A 25684-nucleotide genomic window follows, 5' to 3' on the forward strand; every position below is an offset into this window, starting at 1 on the left:
GCTTATACCACGAAGATTCCGATTAAAGAACCCAAGAGATATCTACTTAATCTAAAATAGAACGGAGGTGGTTGTCAGTCACACGTTCATAGTTGAGAATATGATGAGTGTCACGGATCATCACATTCATCCGGGTTAAGAACAAGTGATATCTTAGAATGGAAGCAAGCATGATTGAATAAGAAACAGTAGTAATTGCATTAATCCATCAAGACACAGCAGAGCTCCTCACCCCCAACCATGGGGTTTAGAGGCTCATGCTGTGGAAGGTACACAATGAAACGTCTAAAATGTTATGAGGTCATAAGGTCCGGATACAATGTCAAAAGATCCTATTAATAGTAAACTAGTAACCTAGGGTATACAGAAATGAGTAAATGACGTAATAATCCACTTCTGGGTCCACTTGGTGTGTGCTTGGGCTGAGCAATGAAGTAATTTCGTGTAGAGACCTTTTCTGGAGTTAAACGTCAGCTTTTATGCCAGTTTGGGCGTTTAACTCCAAGTTTTATGCCAGTTCCGGTGTTTAACGCTGGAATTTCTGAGGCCGAATTGCTACGCAGGTTTGGGCCATCAAATCTTGGGCAAAGTATGGACTATCATATATTGCTGGAAAGCCCAGGATGTCTACTTTCCAATGCCGTTGAGAGCGCGCCAATTGGGCTTCTGTAGCTCCAAAAAATCCACTTCGAGTGCAGGGAGGTCAGAATCCAACAGCATCTGAGCGTCCTTTTCAGTCTCTGGATCAGATTTTTGCTCAGAACCTTCAATTTCAGTCAGAAAATACCTGAAATCACAGAAAAATACACAAACTCATAGTAAAGTCCAGAAAAGTGAATTTTAATTAAAAACTAATAAAAATATACTAAAAACTAACTAAAAGATACTAAAAACATACTAAAAACAATGCCAAAAAGCGTACAAATTATCCGCTCATCAATAATCTCATGTTTTCTTTTAAAATCCTTGCGAAATACCATCCTTGTCTAACTGCAAACTTGGGTATTTTCCTAATTTCTCGCAAATACTGTTTATGTCATTTGTCCTTCTCTTCTCAAGTTCCGTATTCCTTGTATGTTAGCTCCTAGTGATGTAAAATGTGTGCACGAAAAATGGATTTGGTAAGTGTACGAGGTTATAAGCAGCCGCGGAGTTTCGAGGTAACGCAAATATCTATACTTTGTTCAGTTCCCTCAATTATTTATTTCAAAACTTCTCTTTTTTACTAAGTAAGATTATTTTCCTCTTAAGTTTATCTATTCCTTATGGACCTTTCATTTGATTGCGTTCCTACATATTCCTTTGGATTTTGTAATAACGTCCTTGACTTTGGTCACTTTCTTGTGAATCTTATACTTTGATTCAGCTTGAATTCAATTCTAACGATTGCACCGTTCTCTTCTCGTCGTCTCCATTGAAGTTCTTTAATCTCTCCATATGTTTGCCTCTTATTTGTAAATTGCTATTTGAATCTTTAAGAACGTCTATCCTTGTCATTATACTTCTCTTTATGAAATCTTGTACTCTTTGACATAACATTGGAATTGTTTTGGGTATGATGCCGACCCTTGAATCTTTGAAAATGTAAAGTGCCCCTTTTTATTATCTTGTATCGGCTTATCTGTTCTAAATCGTGCCATTCAATTTGATGTGTTGTTCTTTTTTTCTTTTTTATGATGTAATTTAAATTTCCTTACTTCACCATGTGCACCTTATGCATATCTTGATCTGCTTACACTTCTGACTGTGTTAAGGCTCTGGCAACACGGCTATTGATTCCATATTCCTCCACGAACTATGAAACCCCGTGATCATTTGAAGTTGTCCCGCAGTAATGCGTCACCATAGTCTTTAATCACTCCTTTTCTATGAAATCTCATACTTCTTCAACTCATCTTGGATATGTTTCAAACTAATGCGCTGATTCTCTTCTTATTAATCTTATTGAATTTGATCCAGAGGTTATCCTTAAAGTTGTCAATTGAATTCTTTCTAACAAACTTCATTACTTGAGGACCCTTGTTTACCTGCTATTGCATTTATTCTTTCAAATTCTCGCGAACGAGGTCCTTATCGCTTTTTCTTTCTTTTCTATGGTCTATTATCTTTCTGAGTATACTCGAAATTAGTTTGGTATCTTGTGCGATCGTTAGACTTAATAAACGGCATATTAGCTCTTTGGGACACGTTTGGCGAACGCAAAAGGTGAAAATTTGTAAATATACGACGTTGCAGGGAGTTGTGGAACCTTATTTCATGTGAAAGAATTTTGTTGATGATGGGTTTGTGACCATTAAGATTTGTGAAGTGTTGACGAGGTTGAAAACCTTCGGATGAGTTGCTCAATGAAAGTACAGTTAAGAATGGTGGAGATAAGTTATGTTGAAGTTTAAATAGTTGAGTCTTTGAAGTTGGTATGAGATTAATATACAAACGTTGAGCACATCATTTTAACTCCGGCTTGTTTTATAGCCTTTTTCCGCCTTGCTTTACCATCACACGTTTGAAACATATTATTTTGGGCATCAAGCTTATCTTGTAACCTTGTTTCACATCACACTTATATCCTTTATACCTTTATGTCATATGAAAATCCTAGTATTTGAAACTATATGTATATATACTAAGAACTTTTTGCTTTTTCTTTAAATGAGTTCAAGAGTGAAATGATATAAAATCTCTTTTAATTCATATCAATTTTCGAGGACGAAAATTTTTTATAAGATGAGTAAGATGTAAGACCCAGAATTTTCAGAAAATATTATTATGAGTTAATTTCAATTTATATATTCATTAAAGACTTTACTTTTAGAAATTATTTTATTAAAAGTAATTAAATTAAATTTTAATAATTAAATTAAAAATTTTACTTAATCTTATAATATTGAATAATTTTCTATATTTAAATTATAGAACTTAATAGTTGTAAAAGAATAAGAATTTTATATGATTTAGTTTAAATAATTGAGATTTTGGAGTTTAATATTTTAATTTTTATAAACAAAGAATATTAATTATATTACTTTATATTTTAAATTAGAACACTTAATTAAAAGCCAGTCAACAAATTGATAATTAAATAATATTTTTAAAATAATTTAAAGAGATTAATTTAGAAGTTAATTTAATACAATATCTCTTAGTTTTATTAAAATTTAACAAAATCTTAATTTACCTAAAAATTCATAATTTCACATTTGCCCCAAATTAAAGCATAATCCTAAAATCAAATACACAAAACCATAACCCCTTCTAACCTAACCCTCCACCGCCACACTCCTTCTCCCCAATATCCAGCAATACCCAACGTAGCTTCCCAAAAAATAAAAAAGAGAACCAAAAGAAAGAAAAAATAAAGGGAAATGGAATTAGGGGAAAAGAGAGAAGAGAGTTGCGACGTAAATGAAGAAGAGAAGGGGAAAAGGGGGCTAACCACACCACCAGCGCAGGAGAGAACCGAGGGGAGAGAGAGAGTGACTCGTCTGAGGAAGAGAAAGAGTCGGAGGGAGCTGTTGCGCCGTCGCGAGGGAGAAGAGGCGTCGCTGCTGCTGCTGCCTCGCCGTCACCGATTGATGGAGGGGGAAAACGCGTGACTGAGGGAAGCACCCAAGAGGGGCCACTGTTGCCGCCGATGGTGCGAGGAAGAGAAGAGCCGACGCGCTCTGTCGCAACCAATACCATCATTTCCTGTGCCGCCGCGGAGTCAAGACGTCGCCGCCGAAGCCTCGCCGTCAAGTCACCGCGCAGTCACACCAAGGGAGAACGCTCGCGGGAAGAGAGAGAAGACGCCGTCGAGGATCCCGTCGTCGTCAAATCTGCCTCGTCACCGCCATGCTTCCATTAGCGCAGTGGATCTGCTTCATCGCCGAGCTAAGCTATGGAAGGAAAGGTCAGAACGTGACGGGAAAGGGAGACACCTTTCACCGCTGTCCCGCCGCCAGATCTGTGTCACCGCCACGAACCACCGCCGTTCTGGCTGCCAGAAGCCGCCGCCGAGTCTTTGCCTTCTTGGTAAGTGTTTTTACTTCCAGAACTTTTGAAATCAATATTCCAATATAATTTATTAGAGGCTCTGAGCTATTGATATTGTAGGATTGAGTTCCGATGATTTAATATCAAAGTTAAGGTTGCTGTTGGACCATCAGAGTTTCTGGCCGCTATCGGAGCTGCCGCCGGGTCAGCTCAGGATTGCAGCTGTTCCATTTTGCTCTTACTTTAGGTATATCTTATTGCGAACCCTCGCTGTTAGTTTTCTGTTATGTGTTATTAAGGTTTTCGCGATATTTATGTTTTATGATCGAGTTACCAGGATTGTCTGTTGCAATTAAAGCAGTTTCTGCTATTGCGGAAGTGAGCAGACCTACGATTGAAGCTGCAGTTGATTTCGGGCGGAGAGGAATGGTTCTTGTGAGCCTTTAGTTTATGGGTTCAACTTTCAAGGTAGGATTTTTCTTAAAATCTATTTTATATTACAGAGTTGTGATAAGTAGATATTGATGCAGAAAGATATACTTCTGTGATTATATTTGTCTTGTGGATGTGATGGTTTGTTAGATTGGATTATTGGGTGCTTGATTGCGTGAGTGGTGTATGGTTGTTGATAAAAACCGGTTTGAAATATTATTTACTTGATAATTATGAAAAGTGAATTTCTTGGTTTTGGAGTTTACTTTGTAATATAAATGAAACGATTTTGGAAATAATTTGAGATATGAAAATAAATTGATTCAAAAAGCAGTTTGATTTTGAGTTAGTCCGATTTTATAAATGATTTAGCATTTGAGCTGATTGGATTTTAAAAAGAGTTTTATTATTGGAATTGGTTCGATTTGAAAATAATTTGATATTGGAACTAGTTGAATCTTGGAAAATGATTGAAATTTGGAAAAGGTTTGAGAAATGTTTGGATGGGACCCGAAAAAGGTGGCAGTATCCGAGTTTTAGAGGAGATGCTGTCGAAATTTTATAAAATTGGAAGTTTTATTTGAAGCAACTAATTAAAAAGATTTGTTTTTAAACATTATAAGTTTTAAGATTGCTTTATTTATCAAAGAAAGAATTATGTTTTGAATTGGGAATTGTTAACGGTGGAATGGAAGGAGGATGATGAGGATCTTCTTTGAAATATGGCTTTTGAATGAATTTGGAAATGAGATTTGGATTAATGAATGATTATGATGTTGAGAATGTTGAGAATGATGAGATATGAACTTTGAATTATTCACATGGCTTATGAATTTGAATTATCTGAGAAACGAGGTTCCCTGGATAAAGTACCATGGCTTGCCACCACGTGTACCAGGTTAAAAACTCAATACTCTGTTGACCCTATGACGTAAGTGTGACCAGACACTATATAAATTCCCGGGAATGTTACCCCCATTGAGTAATATTGATTATTTGAGAAAAAACTATGCATAGACTCTTGGGGATGCACGTCGGGGGACAGTCTAAGGACAATTCAGACTTGTCCGGTTGGCTGGATAACCGACAGATGAGCCTCATCAGCCATAGGACAGGCATGCATCATATGCATTTGTATGCTTTGTTTGGGTTTGAACTTGTTCGGATTTGCCTAATTGCTAAATTGTTCTTAACTGCTACTTGATCTATTTGCTGTAACTGCTACCTACTTGTGCTTTCCTTGTCTATCTTGCTTGTGTTTGTCCTGGCGTGCTATATTTGAGAATGAACTTTGGTGCTGAATTAAAGATTGTGTTGTTGATTGCGTGGTTGGTTTCTGATTGAGAATTTCTTTTAAGAAAGGAAAGGTTTCGGATTTCTGAAAGATTAAACATTGTTTCTTTGAAAAGGTTTTGAATGTTTACCTATTGGTTTTTAAAATAAGATTCATAAGGCAATGATAATCACTGAGCTTGAAAACAGTTTTCTTATTAAATATCTTCTTATGACAACTTTGAAACTTCGTGGTGAGACCGTGTGGTTATTAGGTTCTCACCCCTCTACAGTTTTACCTTTTCAAGAACTGGATGAAGAAGCATTAAGAAGAGTTATACTGCGTTTGGTTTATAAGTTGTTGTATTAATTAGCTTATTTTCTCCCCTCGCCTTTGTTATTACAAGTTTGTAAGAGGGATAGAAATTGTATGTTTTATATGTATATTATATTATAAGATATTATATAAGGAGTCTTGTATATGAATCTATGCATGTTTGTATTTTTCTTAAGATAGAGTGTTTATTTCCGGTTTTCAAAGAAATCAGCGATACAGTATCGAGTCACAGGCTCCTATTTTAGTATTTGGTATGTAAAGTAGTCGTGATACTTTTTGCTATTAGAGTAGCGCAGCCAAAAGCGTGACTTCTGATAGTAAAAGTGTTACAATTCCAAATAATGAGACACTTCTATTTAAATTCAAATGGAGGAAAATTTTTTTTATTGTGTCCTTTACTATGACAATTAACAAATCCAAAGTCAAACACTTAATATGGTTGAACTTTTTCTGTCAAAATCAGTATTTACACAGACAATTATATATTCCATTATCAATGATGAAATCAATAGATGGGTTGAGAGTATTAATAGATAACAATAGTTCAATTTCCAATAAATGTACTTTAAATATTGTATATAAAGAGATATTTAATAATGTATGAAATTATTTTAACACAACTCTCAAAAAATTATGCGTTGATTTAAGATCTATAAAGCATCATACATTTTTTAGATGGTCTAAATTAATACACCAAATTTTTAGTTTATTAAACTACTACAGTAATATAATATGAAGCTTAAAATATATTAGAAAATATTAATTTATCAGTAATTCTATTGTCTATTAGGCAAATATAACATAATATTTATTTTTTCATGTCTCTATATAGCATTCCAAATTATTATGTAAATAATATAAAATTAATAAAAAAAAGTTTATGGTACGACGTTATCCTTTTTATATATAATAATTTCATTTAGTCACCAAAAAAATATATAATAATTTCAGATTATTAATAAGATTTATTATTTATAACTGTTTAGAAATTTAATTATACTGTTTTACTATTTTTGTTTCAATACACACTTTTTAAATCCGTCCTTTAATAGAAGATTCTACTTTAAATTTTTAATAGTTCTGATAGAAAAATGAGTTTAAGTTTAGCTTTGGATGGAGAAATTTTGCTTCTTCCTACAAGTTACAAATTTGGAATACTTTGCATATTTTCAATCATGTATTTTGTTATTGCTGATGAATGTTTTTTAATTCCATGTATTCCATGTATAAGGATCTCAAGATTACAAAACTTAATCATGTATTTTCCAGTTACAGATTTTTTAATTAGGGTTTTGCCTGTGTAATATGAAAATATGCAAATACCAATCCTAAACCCCAAATATAATTATTTAACATATAAGGGATGATTTTATTTTTCTAATTCTCACTAGAAATCTGTTTATTTTTATTTAGTTCGATTTATAATTTATTTCGATTATGATATTTAACATTATGTTACGTATGTATAATTTATTTCGATTATGATACACGTAATGTTATAAAGATTTAATGTAATTTTTAATTTGCGTGCTTAGCACGGGTTCATTCACTAATAAAGAAATCACATAACACCAAACATGTGACTACCTGAGTTAATTCCATGTTATCCCACGCTCTCTCTGTCAGCATTGCAGCCTATATAAACTCCAAAATCCTTGGGTCCTATCTTAGGTTGCTTAATTATCTCCAGAAGGATTTGCTTATACTAAAAAATAATAGAAAAACTATCATGCTTTGTTTACATATATTTATTTACTTACCATCCAAAAGTGCCAATAATAAAATAGCTAATTCAACAAACAGGTGGCTAACTTGTCATTTATAAGAGGCTCACAATTATTTCGAAAGGATAACGAGATCTTCAAAAAAAAAATATTTATTTTGGCTCTTAATATTTTTTTTGGAACTGATTAACCCCTGTGTCAAAAAAAAATAAAAATTAATCAGTCTCATAAAAATAAATCTCAAAAACCAGATTGGATATTTATTTTTGTCAAAAGATCTCGTTGTCTTTTGAGATAATTCTCAGAAACTATTTTAAATTTTTCTCCATTTATAAATATTACAAAATCCTAGAAAGCAAGCAAAAAGTTTAAAAAATACCCATGATGGTGTAGTAGGTATGTAAACAATAAAATAAATTATCATATGTTTGTCCAATTTTTAGAAAACTATCCGAGGATTTTGGGTTATTTATTATGTTTAAAAAAAATTATATACATACTAAAAATCAATTACTATATATATGATTTAACTCATTTTTAATATATTTATTATATTTTAATGTATATTTTATATTTATATTAATTTTAATATTAAATTAGCATAATTGTATTAAAAAATACGTTGGTGTACTCATAAAATCCAAAATTAGATTTTCTCAAATTTATTCTTTTTATTTTAAATTTTAATTTTTTATTTGTTTTTATTTTTAAATTTTAGAAGAAATATGTATTTAACTTATATTTATTTGCATAATTTATTATAACGTAATTATTTATTAAATATATAGATGGATTAGAGATATAATACGATTAATTATTTTTCACTCTTTTTTACACATAATAGATTCTCGAACCCAAACTCTTTAAAAGACCAGCCTTTCATGATAAATCTAAAGATTTTTTCCATTTTTTCAAAATAAAAATTTGACTTTCGCATTAAAAAAAAAAAAACATTTTCACCGCATTATTGCGAAGCTCCTTCATATAAACTGAGACATATTACATATATAATATGCGAATATTAAATCAATTATTTTTAATTCAGGATATTGTTAAATAGAAGAGGTCCATCTTCTCTAAACCAAATCATCGAATTTGGGTTAGCCTAATAATTAATTCATTAATTTATTTAAATAAATGTTAGGAATTTATAATTTATTGATCCATAATAAATTAATCATTAACCTATTAAGTTAGAAAATATCGTATTAAAAAGAAAAAAAACTTCTCTTAATAATCGAATATTGAATGTCCAGTCTGTCTTTAGTATAGAAAAATGTTAGATGAGATGCCCTACCAATTAAAATGCATGCTTAGAAATTAATTAATGATAAATTAATTATCATGTTTGATACATATATATGGTGAATTTTTTTACATAAAAAAAATTTCTTTGTTAACACCGTATAATAATTATTTTTTAGAATAATATTTGATCACGTAATTAAGTTCTGCACTCTCATGCACCCTAATTTCATATTGTTGAATGTTTTCATGATAAACCTCGATTAGATCAGATGTGATGTTATATTATGATGATTATTTTCTCAAAGTTTACTAAATTTACAAAATAATTAATAAATTTTATATCAATTTAAGCTCTTAAATTGGTTTTCATTTCTTTTGGGTTGTTGGAGACTGAAGTATCGACCCTCATATACACGGTTTTAGTTCCATTTTTCCAATAATTAATAAATAAAAATAGGTAAATTCTAGCCTACCCTTCTTATAATAACATGTAATTTATCCTCTGTGACATGTCATCTTTTAATTGGTTGCTATGTTAACTATGGTTAAATTATTGATAATTAAATTATAGCCCAAAGTGGGTAATTATGTAATTAAATACCTCCAAATTTAATTTCAATGCCATCCAGAAATTCCATATCATCATCATCATCATCATCATCATCATCATCATTATTTTCATTTTCTTTTTCGTCTTCCCTTTCTACACTATCATCATAAAAAGCCATCATAATCGATTTCACGTTCTTAAATTTTAAGATTTTCTGAATTTTTCAAACGTAAACTTAGTCTCACCTGGGCTAGGTTCACCAAACAAAAGCAGTTTTTATAACTAAACACAAAGAACACAAAACACAGAACACGACCTTACTTGAACAGGATCTGTTCTATAGGCTCGTACATCTGTATCCTTGAGTTCTAAGAAGACTTTGGTTGAACTATGACCGTAAGGTCAGAGCGTGATTAATTGTTCCAAAGCGCATGCCATCTGAACGGTGGATCGTTCGCGCTACAACCTTGTGGTCGAGATGGTCTCACGGTGTTCTGACAGACTCAAATATTTTTTTCCTGGCCATTTAATTAGTTATTTTCTCTAAATACTTGTGTGTGTTTGGATTACAGTTTGCAAACGTGAGTTTGAATAAAATTAATTTTGCAAACTTGATTTTGATGAAAAGTAAGTTTGTATTAAGTGATTTATGTTTGGCAATATTTATATCAAAATGAATTATAGTAAAATAAATGTTGTTTGGATTACACTATTCAAAATCACTTTTAGATACAAAATTACTAAAATAGACATCAACTTAAATAATTTTTGTATATTATTTTAATTTAGATATTTGAATAGATGTTATTAATTAATTCTATAATAAAATTAATATTTATACACTAAGATAAAAATAATATATAAAAATTGGCAAAATATACTTTTAATTAAAACTAACAAAATATAAATTTTAGAGAGTACTAAAAATAATAAAAAAATTAAATATTTATTTTGGTAGTAATTGAAATAAATCAAAAAAAAATTTATGATATTTTTATACAGTATATTTTTAGTATTCTTAGTACTCTTTTTTAGTATGTTATAATTTTTATTATTATTATTTACAATTAATTTTTGTTTAATTTACTTTCTTAATAGGATCAATATATTATATAAAAAAAATAAAAATAATACAAAAAAATTATAATTATAAAAGTGTATAATATCAAATAAATAATTAATAAAAAAATAGTAAATAATAGAAAAAGATAGTTCATATAAACAAAAATAATATAAATAATACAATAGTATGCATAAAGGATAAAATTGGTAAAAAATAAATAAAGATTGAGTATTGATGGCTAAAAGCCCGTTGGTGAAACGCAGAAGCTTAAAATTGTTGCTTCTTGAAAACGTGGTTTTGAATGCAAAATCACTTCTGCGTTCATGAATCAAAAATTTGCCAAACCAAAAATTACAGCTTTCAAGATATCTAAACGTACTTCTTCTCTTTGAACGTGGTTGCTAAACACACCCTTATTCCCTGGTTCATCAAAATATGGAACACCCAATGAGTTGATTTTTTCTTTCAATTTCAGAGAGAAATGGGACCGGGGTAAATTGAATTTCTACACAATGATAAAAATATAACTTTATTTTTTAATGTTTATAGAAATTATATATTTATTTCTCTTATAAAAATATTTAATTACAAAATTACCCTACTTTAGTTAACATATTAACTCTTATTGAGTTAAATTAACTCAAACTAAAACTAAGCATCCAATTAAAGCATGTCACGTCACGAGGAATAATTTACATGTTGAAATAGAAGGGGTTGGGTAGAACTCACCATAAAAATATCATGTCAACACAAAATTTAACTATACTACATATTTGTGTATAAATACAAATATTTTTATTTAATTTACTTTTAATGTATATTTTATATTTTAATATATTTTATACAAATAACTAATTTATTAACTAATTTTTTATATATAAGTAACATAGTTGATAGTTGTTAATAAATATTTATCCTCATCAATTAAAAAAAAGCTAATATTACTTGTTCTTCGGCAGAGAGATGTTCAGTTTGATACTTTGATTGGATTTGGTGGGAAGCTGTTGTAGATTATTAGTTAGCTAAATTTGGGACGATGCATGAAGCAATTCTAAGCATGTAATTTGAACTGCACTTTGATGCTGCTAGGATAACCGGCTAGGTTTCGTTTGTTTTCTTTTGAGATGTTTAGGCAACAAAAACAAAATTAATAGTCTCAAAATAAACTAAATCTAAAATTTTATTTATTCTTCCAAATATAAAACTAACTTTAAAAAAAAGTATCATATGGAAAACTTAAAAAGATTAAAATTAAAATTTCAAATCAAATAAAAAGACATTAAATACTTATATCCATCTTCTTTTTTTTTTTTCGAAAAAGGGACCCAAACTGATTTTCTGGTAAATAGTATAACAAATCAACTTTTAAATAATTAATTTTAAAAAATATTTTTTTATTTAAATTATTTTTTAATTTTCAACTCATGCTTCATATCTCTACCTATTTTTTCCTTTATTTCTTCTTTTATCTGACTTTAGAAGTTTTTTTACTCTCAAAATTGATGACCCAAAAATTATAGTCTCTATGAAGTCTTGTATATCTTTTTTTTTTTGAAAGCAAATAACTCAACACAATAGCAGTGGAGCAAGCACAGTGTCACAACTAAACATAAACAGGGCTAACAAACATAAAAAATACAAATCCGTCCCCATATCATCTCCGACATAGCCATCAACAACTAAAGGGATCCCCACCGCTCCACTCGTTAGTACTATCTGAGGACATGTTGATGATTTCTTCAACTCCTTTGCTTGTTTGCTGAAAAATCCGTCTATTTCTTTCCAGCCATAAGTTCCAGACAACTGCGCAAAAACACCTCAACCGGTGGTTTCGCTCTTCCATCCTCCTCGGTTCTTCTGTCCAACTAAGAAAGTGTTCTTTCATCAATCCCGGATAAGACTATCGTCGGCCAAAGGCTGAGATCCAAGCACTCCACACCTGCCATGCAAATACACACCCTAGAAACAAGTGATGTATATCCTCCACCTCGTTGTTACAAAGAACACAAGTAACATCTTCCTGACTGATAATTCCAAACCGGCTCAGCCTGTCCTTCGTATTCACTCTTCCTATCAGAACAAATCAGACAAACAGTTCCACTCTAGGTGGGACCAACCCCTTCCAGATAGTCCTGGTAAAGCTGTAGCTAGTTACCTCCGCTGGGACCAGTTCCTCCTGCATCACCTGCACAAATGAGTTAGTTGTAAAAACACCTCGCCTATCATATTTCCACACCACTCTGTCCTCTCTGTTATGAACTAATTTCACAGGTCTCAAAACCTCATGCAACGCACTCAAGAGTTCCAACTCCCATTGGAAGAGCTCTCGCCTCCATTGGAAATTCCAAATCCACTCAAGCCCATCCCAAAACCCACAGTTTTCTATAACGGATCCACACTGGTTTGAAACAGAGAAAAGCCTCGGGAACCGGTTCTTTAGGGGTCCACCACTCACCCATGCATCCTCCCAAAATCGTGTCCTACACCCATCCCCAACCTCCATGGACAAGCATGTGATCATCTTATCTCTTAAAGGTTGGTTCCTGATGTGTAGCTGGCAAATATCCTTCCATGGTCCTCCTCTAGTAGGCGGGTCTTGAGTCGACAGTGGCTCATTGGGATTTAGATTATGACAAGAAACTACGACTTTTTTCCACAATGGGCAATCCTCCTTCGCAAATCGCCACCACCACTTAAACAATAGCGCTGTGTTGCGAACCATAGCATCCCCAACTCCCAGCCCACCTAACTTCTTCAGTGCCTGTACCACTTCCCACCTTACTAATGCCATACCAGTCCTACCCTCTTCTGAGCTCCACAGGAATGTTCTCTGCAGCGAAATCAGTTTCTCAGCAACAGCTTTCGGCATCTTGAACAAACTCAGATAGTATACTGGCAAACTGTTCAACACAGATTTGATAAGTACCAGCTTCCCAGCTTTGTTTAGCACCTTGGCCTTCCACAGGCTGAGTTTCTCCTCCACCTTATCTATGATGGGCTTCCATGTCTTCACCAACCTCGGATTAGCTCCTAGGGATATTCCAAGGTATTTGACTGGGAGGGTATCCCCCTTACACCCCAGCAAGTTACACATACGATCGACCCATTGTATATCAATTCACATTTTTTTTACATGACCGTTTAAATCTCTTTTTAAAAAAATTTTATCTCTCAATAATATACTTGGATTAAATTTTTTTAGTTCCTTTAAAAATAATTTTTTATAATGTTCTTCTAAACCTTCTTGTAGTGCATAGACGTTAATTAATCAGATAAAAAATATCTTTTTTTTTCAGTACAAATTTTATAGTAAAAATCTGATCAGTTACTTTTTTGACATTATTTACCACATCATTCTTCTATTATTCATCTACAATAATGCCTACTTTATTTCTATTTTATATTTTTTGTACACCATAACTTAAATTCAGAAATATCTAACTCTTTTGTCTTTGTGCTCACCCACTTCATTTTTTTAGGTATATAATATTAATCTTTCTTCTTGCATGTTGTTCACCACTTCTATATATAAAGGTTTTTCTATTAGTGTACTTACATTGTTGTATGTTTCAAAATACAATTTTATGTTGTCTAGCTATATTTTTACGTTTTTTTGGTGCAGTTACTTACCCTAATTTGTTCATCAAAATGTGAAAACTTTAATTTTGCTCGTTTTGCACTATATTTAGGTATCAATACAGTAATTGTTACTCATTTTGACATTATACTCGAGCCATTAATGCATTACTTTTAAACAATAACCTAACTTTAAGGCAATAACTTATTTGATCTATGTCAAAATTTTATCTTAGTTATCAAAAGGGTAACACAATATTCTTCTTTTATTGGAGTTTGTGATCAGCTATATAGTATAAGTGGAGTTTAAATATAATTTCAAATAAAATAAAATAAAAGAAAATAGATATAAAAAGAGAGAGTGTACATATAATAACAAATTATAAATTAAAAAATTAATTGAATTTGATTATAAAAAATTAATTTTTAATTAAGCTCTTTGAATTTGTATAATTTTAAAAGAGTTCTTACGTATGGATTCTCTCTCTCTCTAAATTGAAAGATATTAATAATTTTAAATTTATAAAAGAAATAGAAAAAAAATGAGGTAGAGATCTGAGTATTAGTCAGACTAATTTGATTCACACCATTCAATTCCACATGACAAGTGAAACGCATAAATGATTGTTAAACAATTTGAATATTATATACTCTAAATTCTTATAATGGTATTTAATTAGTTAAATCGTGCCTCACGAGTTATACCGAACAAAGTAAAATATAGCAATCATTGACATCGCATTATATATATTAAACTAATTTGAGGTGCACTAAGAATCGAATTTTTGACTTTTTGGATCTAGCGTTTTAATACCATGTCGTGATACCACCCATTCCAAAAATTTTAACTAACGGAAAAAGGTAACACTAATCGTTATATCTCTAATACTCCATAAACCTCCATTATACAAATATTCTATTGGCTTCTCATACTTTTCCATAATATATACACGAACGCCACCTATCATGAATCAAGCAAATCAAACTGAGTTCATAATACAACTTTAAAACTACCATAAGCCACTTACACACCACCATCTAGTTTCTCTCCTTTTCGAATTCACATATGGGTTTTGTTGCATCAAGCGATTTCGATGTGAAACTTGAGAAACAAGAAGAAGCTGATGGCTTCTTGATTGCAAAAATGGCATGTTCAATTGTGGTTCCAATGGCTGTGAGGACCACAATAGAGCTTGGTGTATTTGACATCATGGGCAAAGCAGGCGAAGGTGCAAAGCTTTCAGCAAAAGACATTGTGGACCACATTGGAGCCAACAACCCTGAAGCAGCATCAATGTTGGATCGTCTTCTTAGGCTTCTTGCAAGTCACTCGTTACTGCGTTGTTCGGTTGTTGAAGATCCACAAAACCCTAATAACTTGCATCAGAGGCTGTATAGCCTCGCACCTTGTTCCAAATGTTTTGTGAGTGATGCTCATGGTGTGTCTTTGGGACCCTCGTTGTTGCTGTCTCTCGATAAAGTCTTCTACGAAAGCTGGTGTGTCATTTGCCAAAACTTTATAGTAAATATTTAATTAGATGAAAACTCAGCTATTTAGTAAACTTTACCTAAAATTGATAGTTGGAAATCGTTAAATAATTTAATTGAATTGACTAAATTTTCATCCAACGGCTCTTAATTATTAACTTTACGTAAAATTAATTGCACCTAAATTTTTATTATTTAATTAATCCTGCTAGGGCTAAACTAAAATAGATATCAAACTTAGTTATTAATATAAAAGAATATACATTAAAATATAAAATATATATTTATACTTAAATATATAATAATTAATTTTAATGGTCGATTTTTATATAGTATTTTTATATTTTAGTGGTAGTTATATCTTACTATCAATAATATATAACGAAAGGTGAATTAAAGTATTTTTAACAAAAATAGTATTTTAATCTACATATCTGATCTATGGGTAAGTAAATAGGAAATTGTTTGTGACTTTGTGGTTTTTATCGTCATCAGGAATGAATTGAAAGGAGCTATCCTTGAAGGAGGAACACCATTTAATAGGGCTCATGGCATGCATGTCTTCGAGTATGCAAAGGTTGATGGTAGGTTCAACAAGGTTTTCAACAAAGCAATGCACAACTCCTCCACTGTATTAATGAAGAGGATTCTTGATGTCTATAAGGGCTTTGACCACATCAATAAACTAGTGGATGTTGGTGGTGGTGTTGGGGCAACTATCAAATTAATCACTTCCAAACACCCTCATATTCTTGGTATCAATTTTGATTTGCCTCATGTCATTGAATGTGCCTCAGCCTATGATGATGGTATGTGTGATACTTTATTGTTTGTTTGATTCTAGCCTGCCTTTTGATTTTTTTTTTTAACTTTTATTGTTTATAAAGATTCAATGATTCTTTAGATATTGATTTTAAGATATAGACAATAGAGAAAGCAACACAGAAAGAAGTATATAATTGTTCAATTTAATTTATTGTATTTTTTCCTTTTAAAGGAAATATTCACAAAATAATAATGACAATAATTGTATTTTCTAATAATGTTGCAGGTGTGGAGCATGTGGGAGGAGATATGTTTGAGAGCGTTCCAAATGGAGATGCCATTTTCATGAAGGTGTGAGGAATATATATTATTATGTCTTTTGCTTTTCATTGTTTAATTTTCTATTAATTTGTTCATTATTTGACGTAATTAGTGCTAAGAATTTAAAATCCAGTCTAGAAGATAAATGATTGGGAGTTCTAATATTTTAATTATCTTCCTAACTTCTAAATATAAAAAAAGTTGAATTTTTTATCCTTTTTATGCTTTTAAAAAAGTATTAAACTATTAATGTTTCGCGTACAAGTATTTTTTATTATTAAATCTAATTAAATTAGTCTAATATTAACAAAAAATCATTCTCATCACTTTTACTTATCCAAATTTTATTGTTCAACTTGATTAGATTTGATTGACAAAAAAATTTATTATACATGTAACAGTTTTTCTTTAAAAAATAATATATATATTTAAATTTATTATTTTTTAAATATTAAGAGAATAATGAGGAGAATGAATTAAAACTTTCTATTATTATTATTATTATTATTATTATTATTATTATTATTATTATAGATCTAAATTGAACCCCTTTTTTAACATAACTACATATAAACTTAAAAACTCAATTGTAATCATTATTAGTTATATGGTAGAATACAACATCCACTTAAAATAAAACGTCATGTTGTATAATTGGCAATAAACATACGAAAAAGACAAGTACACAAAATTGTGATTCACATAAACAATAATTATCATATTATCAAATATTTGTTGAACCGGAAATTTTGCAGTGGATACTTCATGATTGGGGCAATGAAGATTGCTTGAAGATATTAAAGAATTGTTACAAGGCTATTCCCAAAGATGGAAAGATGATTGTGATGGACACAATTCTTCCTACTGTTCCTGAGGACACATCTTCTGCCAAGAACGCTTTTAGAAATGATGTTATCATGATGACTCAAATGCCCGGAGGATTTGAGAGAACCCAACAAGATTTCATGAACTTGGCAAATGGATCTGGATTTAGTGGCATAAAATTTGTGTGTTGTGTCTCTAGCTTCTGGGTCATGGAGTTCTACAAGTAATTCTATGCACATGTACAACTATGTATTATATTATATATATATATCTCAAATGTTGACACAATAATGTGTCTTGTTAATTAGTTGTTTCAATTGAATAAGTGTGTTTGTTTGGACGACATATCTTTTGTAAGAAATAATATTACATATTATTAATTGTTTTAATATAAATTTTTGTATATAAATGAGGAGTGTTAAAGGTCAATAAATTTGTAATCTGTAGTCATTAATTAGTCATCATTAATATTTTTAATGGTATGAAATTTCGTCCAATGATATGAAATTACTCATTTTTCTTTTGTTGATTAAGTGCTGGCCAAATTTTAATAAAAGTGTTGTCTTAAACTTTTTCTTTCACATGTTATTACTTCTTAACCATTCATCTTGTATATGTTGTACGGCTCATAATATTAATATTTATACAAAATAAATGGCCAATAATGTTAATATTTAAATCTAAACATTTCAGTTCAAGGATATCATTATCGTAGATTAAAATGCATTTCTGTAAATTATTCAAGCACGTAGTTGACTATTAGGAGTGGCAATATATATCCTACCCGCGGGTACTCAATTCGATCTCGTCCAGTTGGATAGATTTGCCAATTTAATCCGCAGCGGATAGGATAGGTTGCAGATAGGGTTTTCGCACACGTTGGGTAGGGTGCGGGTTGAGCCTCAACCTACCCGACCAATCCGCACTCTATATATGTATATGTTATATACTTATATAAAAATATGTTTTAATTGGATGTTGAATCAAAGATCTCTCACTAAATGTAAAAGATTCTTAACCACTAAAGAAAAATCATTAATCGATAATTTAATTTTTTTAACATAAAAATCAGTTCTATTTTAAATTATCATCAAGTTATATAATAATGTTGTATATTTTTTGTAACCCGCGGGTAGGATCAGGTATCCGCGGATTAAGAGCGGGTAGGGTTAGGATTGGGATATTCTCAACCCGCGAATAGAGTAGGGTTGAGTTTATATAAATATCTCAACCTGCGAGTAGGGTTAGAGTTGGATCCAACGAAAAGAGAATTTTAAATAACATTTGTGAAGTATAAAATTTTTTTAAACTAAAAATTATGAGTTCTCAATGTGTTCATTAGATAAAAACTTAATAAAATTTAAACCTAGTTTGATGTTGCTTATTTTTAATGAATTTAATTTGAATGCACTGTCAATTACATGTATATTCAATCACATAATGCTATATTAATAAAAAAAACTATTTTTATATTGTTCGCATAAATAATCATTCAAGAGAACAGTTATAATTACACAACATGACATCCTAATTAAACTCATTTGAAATTTGTTAAAAAGGTGGAAGTACTTACAACATGGGGTTGGAGTAGCACACTTAGAAGCGGCAAATGACATGTCGCTTAGTCTGTATATAAAAAAAAAATTGCATCACTACAAGAAAAATAACGTTGAATACTATCGAATTTATCGTCGAAGATTAGCGGCGAGTTTACTGATAGATTTACCAGTGAATTTGGCAATAAATTTGTCGAGTAAAAAGTTATCATCGGATTCAATTTTCCGACAGTAAATTCACCAGAAATAATTGGAGGGAGAAAAGGAAAAATTGGCACGATTATTACCATTGAATTTAGGGGCAAAAAAATTCGACGGTAAAGTAATTAAATGAAACAAGCCGTTTTGGTCACAGGTTATGCATTACTAGCGATAAAATTAACCCTAAATTCGAATTTGCGAGTCCTTCCCCATCATTTGTGCAACATCGCAACCTCATTTCTCTCTCCTTTCTCTTTGTCTCTCGCCGTCAGCCCCCATCGCCACCATTCGCCACCGCCACCGCCACCCTCACTTACTCTCATTGCTGGTCACTGTCACTCAGTCACTGTCGCTGCCTCAACGTTGTCACATCCTGCATCATCCTCGTTCAACAGCATTGGCACCTCCGGTTCCACGCTTATTCATCACCGTCGCGGCCTCCTCCAATCGGTCTTCTCTTTCTCTGATTAGTTTCTTTTGTTTTTTTTTAACATTTGAAGGTTTAGGGTTTGTTTAGTTGTTTGAATTTTTTTTGAAATTGTTAATTTTCTGAGTTTATATCTCTATTTTTTAATTTAATTTAATTTGTGTGTATTGCAGGAATTTACGGTGAAAATAAATAAAGATTCAGTTTTTGTGATTGTTTGTGGAGATAAAAAAAACCAGCTTTATGGAAATAAATAAAGGTTTATTTAACTATTTTATTTTCTGTGCTTGTTTGTATATTTTTTTCCCTATTTTTTTTAGTTTTGTGAAATTTATTTCCATTTTAAATTTGAGAAAAAATGCTTTGTCTTTTTTTGGATAGAAATATTTTGAGGAATTAGAATTTGTATCTTGTGTATTGTAAGAGGAATTGAGTGAGACTTGAATTATTTCACTTATATGAGTGTTTCTATGGTTGTTGAATGTGTTGACATAGCAGATAAGTCTGCATATGAGTTGCGTGCTCACTCGGTATATCTTTATTAATTATACTCGATAACATACTCTAAGTGATATCTTTATTAAACCAATTACAGTTCTAATAAATGAATAGTATGATAATTTTGGTGGTTAGTATAATTCAAATTGTGTATATTAACTACAAGATTAAGAAAAATAAATATAATTCTTGTACTTTGTTGATGGTGGTATATTGTTGAGTAAAATACATTTTTGTTATTAAAAAAGTTAATTGTTTGATCTATCACTTATTCTACATTTGAAGTTTCAATTTTGGATATTTAATTTAGTGTTTATTGTGCATTTGATTAATAAGGCAGAACTTTCAACTTTAAAACAACTTATATGAAACTTTAATGATCACAAAAAATTGAAAAGAGAGTAAATTTAGAAGTAGTTATATTTAATGGGTCATATTGTATACTATATTTTACCCTTTGTTATAAGGTGCGTTCTGTGGTACCATGGCTATAGTGACTACAAGCAACCTACCAATTAAATGTGAACACCTGGCTTCTCTAAAATAACGTTTACTTTGAGTTACTGTGTTTAAGTAGGGTAAAAAGACTAATAATTAGAGTAAATAATTTGAATAGAAATTGAAAAAGATTATTTCTCTATACTAAAAAAATAAAGAAAAAATAAATGTTATTACATCATCCATGAATACTGAGGTATTACATGAGTTAGGATTTTTTGGGAGTGGAAAGAGTAATCGTTATAGGAAGCATTGGCATACACATTGTTTGTGATCTGCTACGAGAAGAGAAAAAGTGGGAATCCAATGGGAAACCGCCGTTGAGTTTGCTGGAAGATGTCGGAGAACTATTTGTTCTTGGTACTCGTGGTCGAAGAAGATAGATGTTAGAAGCAGGGTAGTAACGACTGATGAAGACAGAGCAACTTATGACCTGGTAAGAGGATTTTATGGATTATGTGTGTTTTACTTACTTCTGTCTGGTATAGTTTTTCATAGATACTGTTTTGAGGGAGAAATGTGTGGCTGAAAATAATGTACAGGAGACGCTTTTACCGTATCTCATGACTTGACCCAATATTGTGTTTGTTTTAGTTAATAACAGTAACTATATGATCACTAATTTCTTGTAGTGCAAAATTTGTTGTTGGAGTAAGTAGTGTACCAAAATGTGATAATTTGGAACTAGGTTACTTGTATAAATTTATTTCCATAGTAATTGAGGCTAACATCTTCAAGTGTGGCTACTATTTAGTTCTGTAACACCTTCTTAATATAATCACTTAGATTCTTGTAGACATTTTATCATTGTAAAAGTTATGTATGAGATTTAGGGAATGTTAAAAAACTGAACTAATGAAGAAGCCGTGTTGGCATAAATTAATAGTAGAGTACCAAATTTTACTGCATAGTATGAGTACACGTTGGGCATCATGGAGTACACTCTAGGTAAAATGGCATTCAGAAATTAAGCCTTTGAAGAGTTAAACTTTTTGTTTTTGGTCATTTTGATTCAGAGTTGTGGCCTATGAATTACATGATTTTGTCTCTATTTCCACCCTAACATAAGCATTTTGCATTCATACTTTCATTTGTACATGTATGATTCTTATTGAGTGTGGACGAAAAAGATTAAATTGAGAAAAGAATTCTGTTTTTGTTAAGAAGTGAACTCTAATTTATTTCAAGTATAAATTCATGATTTGAAACAATTAATTGCATGTATAAAATAATTTTTTTAGATTTTACTCTGTTTATCCTTGTGGTTATCTATTTGTTTTTTCTTTATTTATTCATTAAGAATAAATTTGACCTTTCAATATTTAGTAATAATGAACTTGCAGTCAGACAAATTTTGGTCTGATTTAGTTTCTACATTAACGTGAAAATTGAAATTCACTTGAGATTTGAAAATGATATTTTTCTTGTACTCCAAACCAAATAAAAGGATTCTTTTTTTGATGAATAGCTATTCTGAAGGCGTTCCAAACACAGTATAAGCTGATCCAAGGTTCTTTTGGATGCTGATTAATGATTTTCGGGTTGTATGTCTTATACTCAGTTACTATGTTATTTTTGTCTAAGTTGCCAGCTGACAAATTCGTTGCCTGTTCAGGTATTTGGTGGTGTGAGATGGACAGCGATTCAGAAAGTAGCTCAGAGTTCTCTGCACAGTGGAGTGATGGATGGAGCACGGGATCGGAGGCTGACGAATGTGAGACAGTAAGGCAATCACAAGAAGTGGACATGACATTGTTGGATACTGAGGGAAGTAGTAGGGTAGCAGATGATGCAAAGGATCAAGGATCTAGTTGGGCGACTGTGAGGTCAGTTGAAGAACCAAATAATTCCAATCGCTGCGAGGCAGGGGTAACAGCAGAAGATTTGGCTATTGCTGAGTTCGATTCAGTTGAGGAGGCATATGCAAGGTACGTGGAATATGCACGGGTTACCGGGTTTGCAGTTCGAAAGGGAGATTCGGGAAGAGATAATGAAGGTAATATTGTGAGAAAATTTTTCTTTTGCAACAGAGAAGGGTTGTGCGATAAGAAACATTACGAAAGGATTGATAGACAGCGGGCACACAAACCAATTACAAGAACCAATTGTAATGCTCGGTTTGTGGTTCATCTAGACAAGGGTTATGGAAAGTGGAAGATGAAGTCTTTCATCGCGGATCATAACCATGAACTAGCCCCAGCAGACCACACAAATGTGATGGCACCGCATCGGCACATGTCGGAAGGCGACAAGGCCCATGTTCATAGCTTGCACGAAGCAGGTTTTCAGACAACCCAAATCATGGAATTCTTTGCGTATCTCGCAGATGGTTATCACAATTTGTATTTTATAAAGAAGGATCTATATAACTATATCGATGATGTTTGACGTTCCCGCATAGTAGAGGGTGATGCTGCTGCGGCCATTAGCTATCTTAAAGGGAAGACCGAACTTGATCCCCTAGCTGTGGTACAATACTCGTACTGTGCTGAGAACCATTTGGGTAATCTATTTTGGTGTGATGGTCAAATGCAGCATGACTATGATTGTTTTGGTGATGTCTTGGCCTTTGACTCAACCTATAGAAAGAATTTATACAATAGGCCTTTGGTGATTTTTTCAGGTACTAACCATCATAGACAGACCATTATATTTGGGTTTGGGTTGCTTGAGGATGAGAAGATTCCTTCTCATAAATGGTTGCTAAGGAGTTTTTTGGATGTAATGAGGCAAAAGGAGCCGATGGCTGTGGTTACCGATGGCGACGAATCAATGAAGGAGGCTATCCGGAGCGAGTTTCCTAATGCAACACACAGACTATGTAGTTGGCATCTTGCTCGGAATGCTGTCTCTAATATTAAGGATGCTAATTTTTGTAGTGCATTCAAGACTACGGTGTATGGAAACTTTGTGGTTGAAGAGTTTGAGAACTATTGGGCGGAGATGGTTGAGAGCTTTGGTTTAGAGAATAATGAGTGGATTGGAAAAACATACGAGAAGAGGGCGCATTGGGCAAACGCCTATCTGTGTGATAAGTTTTGTGCAGGAGTTAGAATAACATCGAGATGTGAGGGAATCAATTCATCCCTCAAGAAGTTTATTAGATCTGGAAATTGTCTACTTGAGCTCGTGGAGAACCTGGATCGTGTGGTGAAGGATTATCGGAATAATGAGTTCATGGCCGACTTCAAAAGCTTGAATTCGGAACCGGTGATGACAACAGGGTTGGAAAGTATTGAGAAGGCTGTAAGCAAGGTGTATACGCGAGAGGTATTCTTTGAGGTTAAGAAACAAATAGAGTCAGTTGGTGCGTTGCTCGTGCTTCATCGTGAGACTTATGGTACCATTCAGAAGTTCATGCTAAGGAAGTTCCGAAAGTCCCGTCGAGTTTATACTGTTTTATACGATAGCAGTTCCGAAAATTATGAGTGCTCGTGCAAGTTGTGGAATAGTCTAGGGGTCCCTTGTAGTCATATATTTTGTGCGATGAAGGAGCTTGAGATAGAGGCATTGCCTAGGCTATTAGTGCTTCGCAGGTGGTGTAAAGATGCAAAAACATTGGTGTCAGTTGGTGAAGTTCCAGTGGCCGATCCGGAAAAGGCGTTTCGGGTACGTTATGGGTCTCTGTGGAGTGCATGTATGTCTATGTGCTATATAGCCGCTCAGGATGGAGAAATGTACGAGAATGTTCTTTCTCAAGTAGCAAAGTTGACGAAGGAAATTGAGTCAGCAGGCCCACGAGGCGGAAGGAACCGATTTGGGAGAGCAGGCGATGACCATGTCAACATGCTGGATCCAACTATTGTAAAGTCGAAGGGTGCTCCCAGGGGCAGCACGAACGCAAAAATGGGAAGGCGATGTAGAAGGTGCCATGGGCTTGGGCACGATCGTAGGAATTGTACTGCGAGGAACGAACAACCAGATGATGAGGTTATTTTCTAATTGCTTTCTTACTGTTTGAGTAGTTTAGGTCTGTTATGTTGTGTGATGTATCATTCAAAATTCAGCAGCGTTATTTTGATTGAGCAGTGTTGTCTTGTCTTTTCTGATTTTGTAGGTAGTAGGAACTATGAACAGCCAATCTCATACCTCTTGTAAAAAGGTTCGACGAGGTTAGGCATTCACCAATTGGTGATGTGCATATCATTTATTCATCAATGTCAGGCCGTTGAATGAAGCATGTTTGCATTTGCCAAACCAGGGGTCCATTTTTTTGTACTTGTTGCAGATGCGGGTTTGAAAATTTACGTGAAGCAGTGTCTTGTATTGAACTCTAGTAATGCTAATGCGTTATGTGTTGTGAATTAGGGACGTGCATTGTACAGCAAAATTTGAATGTCTTTCATTTGTTCCAAAGTAATGATCATGGATAACATGAACCCTTAATGGTTAATTTGTTTCAGCCTTAGAATTGTCCGCTTAGGCGTTGTCATTATTTCTCGATACTTCCAACCGTATTGGATATAAGGCTTGTTCTCTCTCTTTCTGGCAGAAGATGAAAATTCCTTTTAATTCCTCTAAAATGAAAGGTACCCTCATTACAAGAACTACTTTTATTAATGAGTTTTTTTTTTAATCAATTTTACTCTTCATTTTTTTCATTGGAGGGTCCTTATTACTTGAATATCTAAAAATATAATTAAATGTTGCTATACAATTTTCATTTTTGGTGTGGTATAAAAAATTTTATTTTTTATTTGGTTCTGTTAAAATGAACAAAGTAAAAAAAACTACTAATAACTAAGGAATAAAGTCATGAATCATGAAATTTTATAACTTAAATTAGAATTAAAATAAAGAGTACTAAGAGTACTAGAAAAAATAAAAGTAATGTAGTTTCATATATTTTTGTTTTTGATATAAAAATATATGTTATCAATTTTTATATATTATTTTTATTTTAATAATTAATTATTAAAATCTCATAAAAT

General features: G+C 32.2%; 2 protein-coding genes and 1 pseudogene across 2 annotated transcripts; all 3 read left to right on the forward strand.

Annotated features, from left to right (window-relative positions):
• Positions 1-9846: 9846 nt before the first annotated feature.
• LOC130942754 (small nucleolar RNA U3) lies at positions 9847-10039 on the forward strand (annotated as a pseudogene).
• Positions 10040-15140: 5101 nt separating this feature from the next.
• Positions 15141-17979, forward strand: LOC130941285 (anthranilate N-methyltransferase-like). Its single transcript, XM_057869727.1, has 4 exons — positions 15141-15671; positions 16158-16471; positions 16714-16778; positions 17504-17979. The coding sequence occupies exons 1-4, from the start codon at positions 15241-15243 to the stop codon at positions 17798-17800; spliced, it is 1107 nt and encodes a 368-aa protein (XP_057725710.1). The 5' UTR covers positions 15141-15240; the 3' UTR covers positions 17801-17979.
• A 4406-nt stretch (positions 17980-22385) lies between these two features.
• Positions 22386-25062, forward strand: LOC130939534 (protein FAR1-RELATED SEQUENCE 5-like). The gene is made up of 3 exons (XM_057867633.1): positions 22386-23034; positions 23155-24683; positions 24811-25062. The coding sequence occupies exons 1-3, from the start codon at positions 22386-22388 to the stop codon at positions 24868-24870; spliced, it is 2238 nt and encodes a 745-aa protein (XP_057723616.1). The 3' UTR covers positions 24871-25062.
• The last annotated feature ends 622 nt before the right edge of the window (positions 25063-25684 follow it).

Source organism: Arachis stenosperma, chromosome 7 (assembly GCF_014773155.1).
Source record: "Arachis stenosperma cultivar V10309 chromosome 7, arast.V10309.gnm1.PFL2, whole genome shotgun sequence".
NCBI classification, from domain to species: Eukaryota; Viridiplantae; Streptophyta; class Magnoliopsida; order Fabales; family Fabaceae; genus Arachis; species Arachis stenosperma.

Bases quoted from the DNA above. Each gene is read 5' to 3' on its own strand.
- LOC130941285 (XM_057869727.1), top strand. From the start codon at position 15,241: ATGGGTTTTGTTGCATCAAGCGATTTCGATGTGAAACTTGAGAAACAA. The intron at 15,672-16,157 runs GTGTGTCATTTG...TATCGTCATCAG, and splicing joins AAAGTCTTCTACGAAAGCTG to GAATGAATTGAAAGGAGCTA. The intron at 16,779-17,503 runs GTGTGAGGAATA...GAAATTTTGCAG, and splicing joins GAGATGCCATTTTCATGAAG to TGGATACTTCATGATTGGGG.
- LOC130939534 (XM_057867633.1), top strand. From the start codon at position 22,386: ATGGACAGCGATTCAGAAAGTAGCTCAGAGTTCTCTGCACAGTGGAGT. The intron at 23,035-23,154 runs GTTTTCAGACAA...GTTCCCGCATAG, and splicing joins TCATAGCTTGCACGAAGCAG to TAGAGGGTGATGCTGCTGCG. The intron at 24,684-24,810 runs GTTATTTTCTAA...CTGATTTTGTAG, and splicing joins ACGAACAACCAGATGATGAG to GTAGTAGGAACTATGAACAG.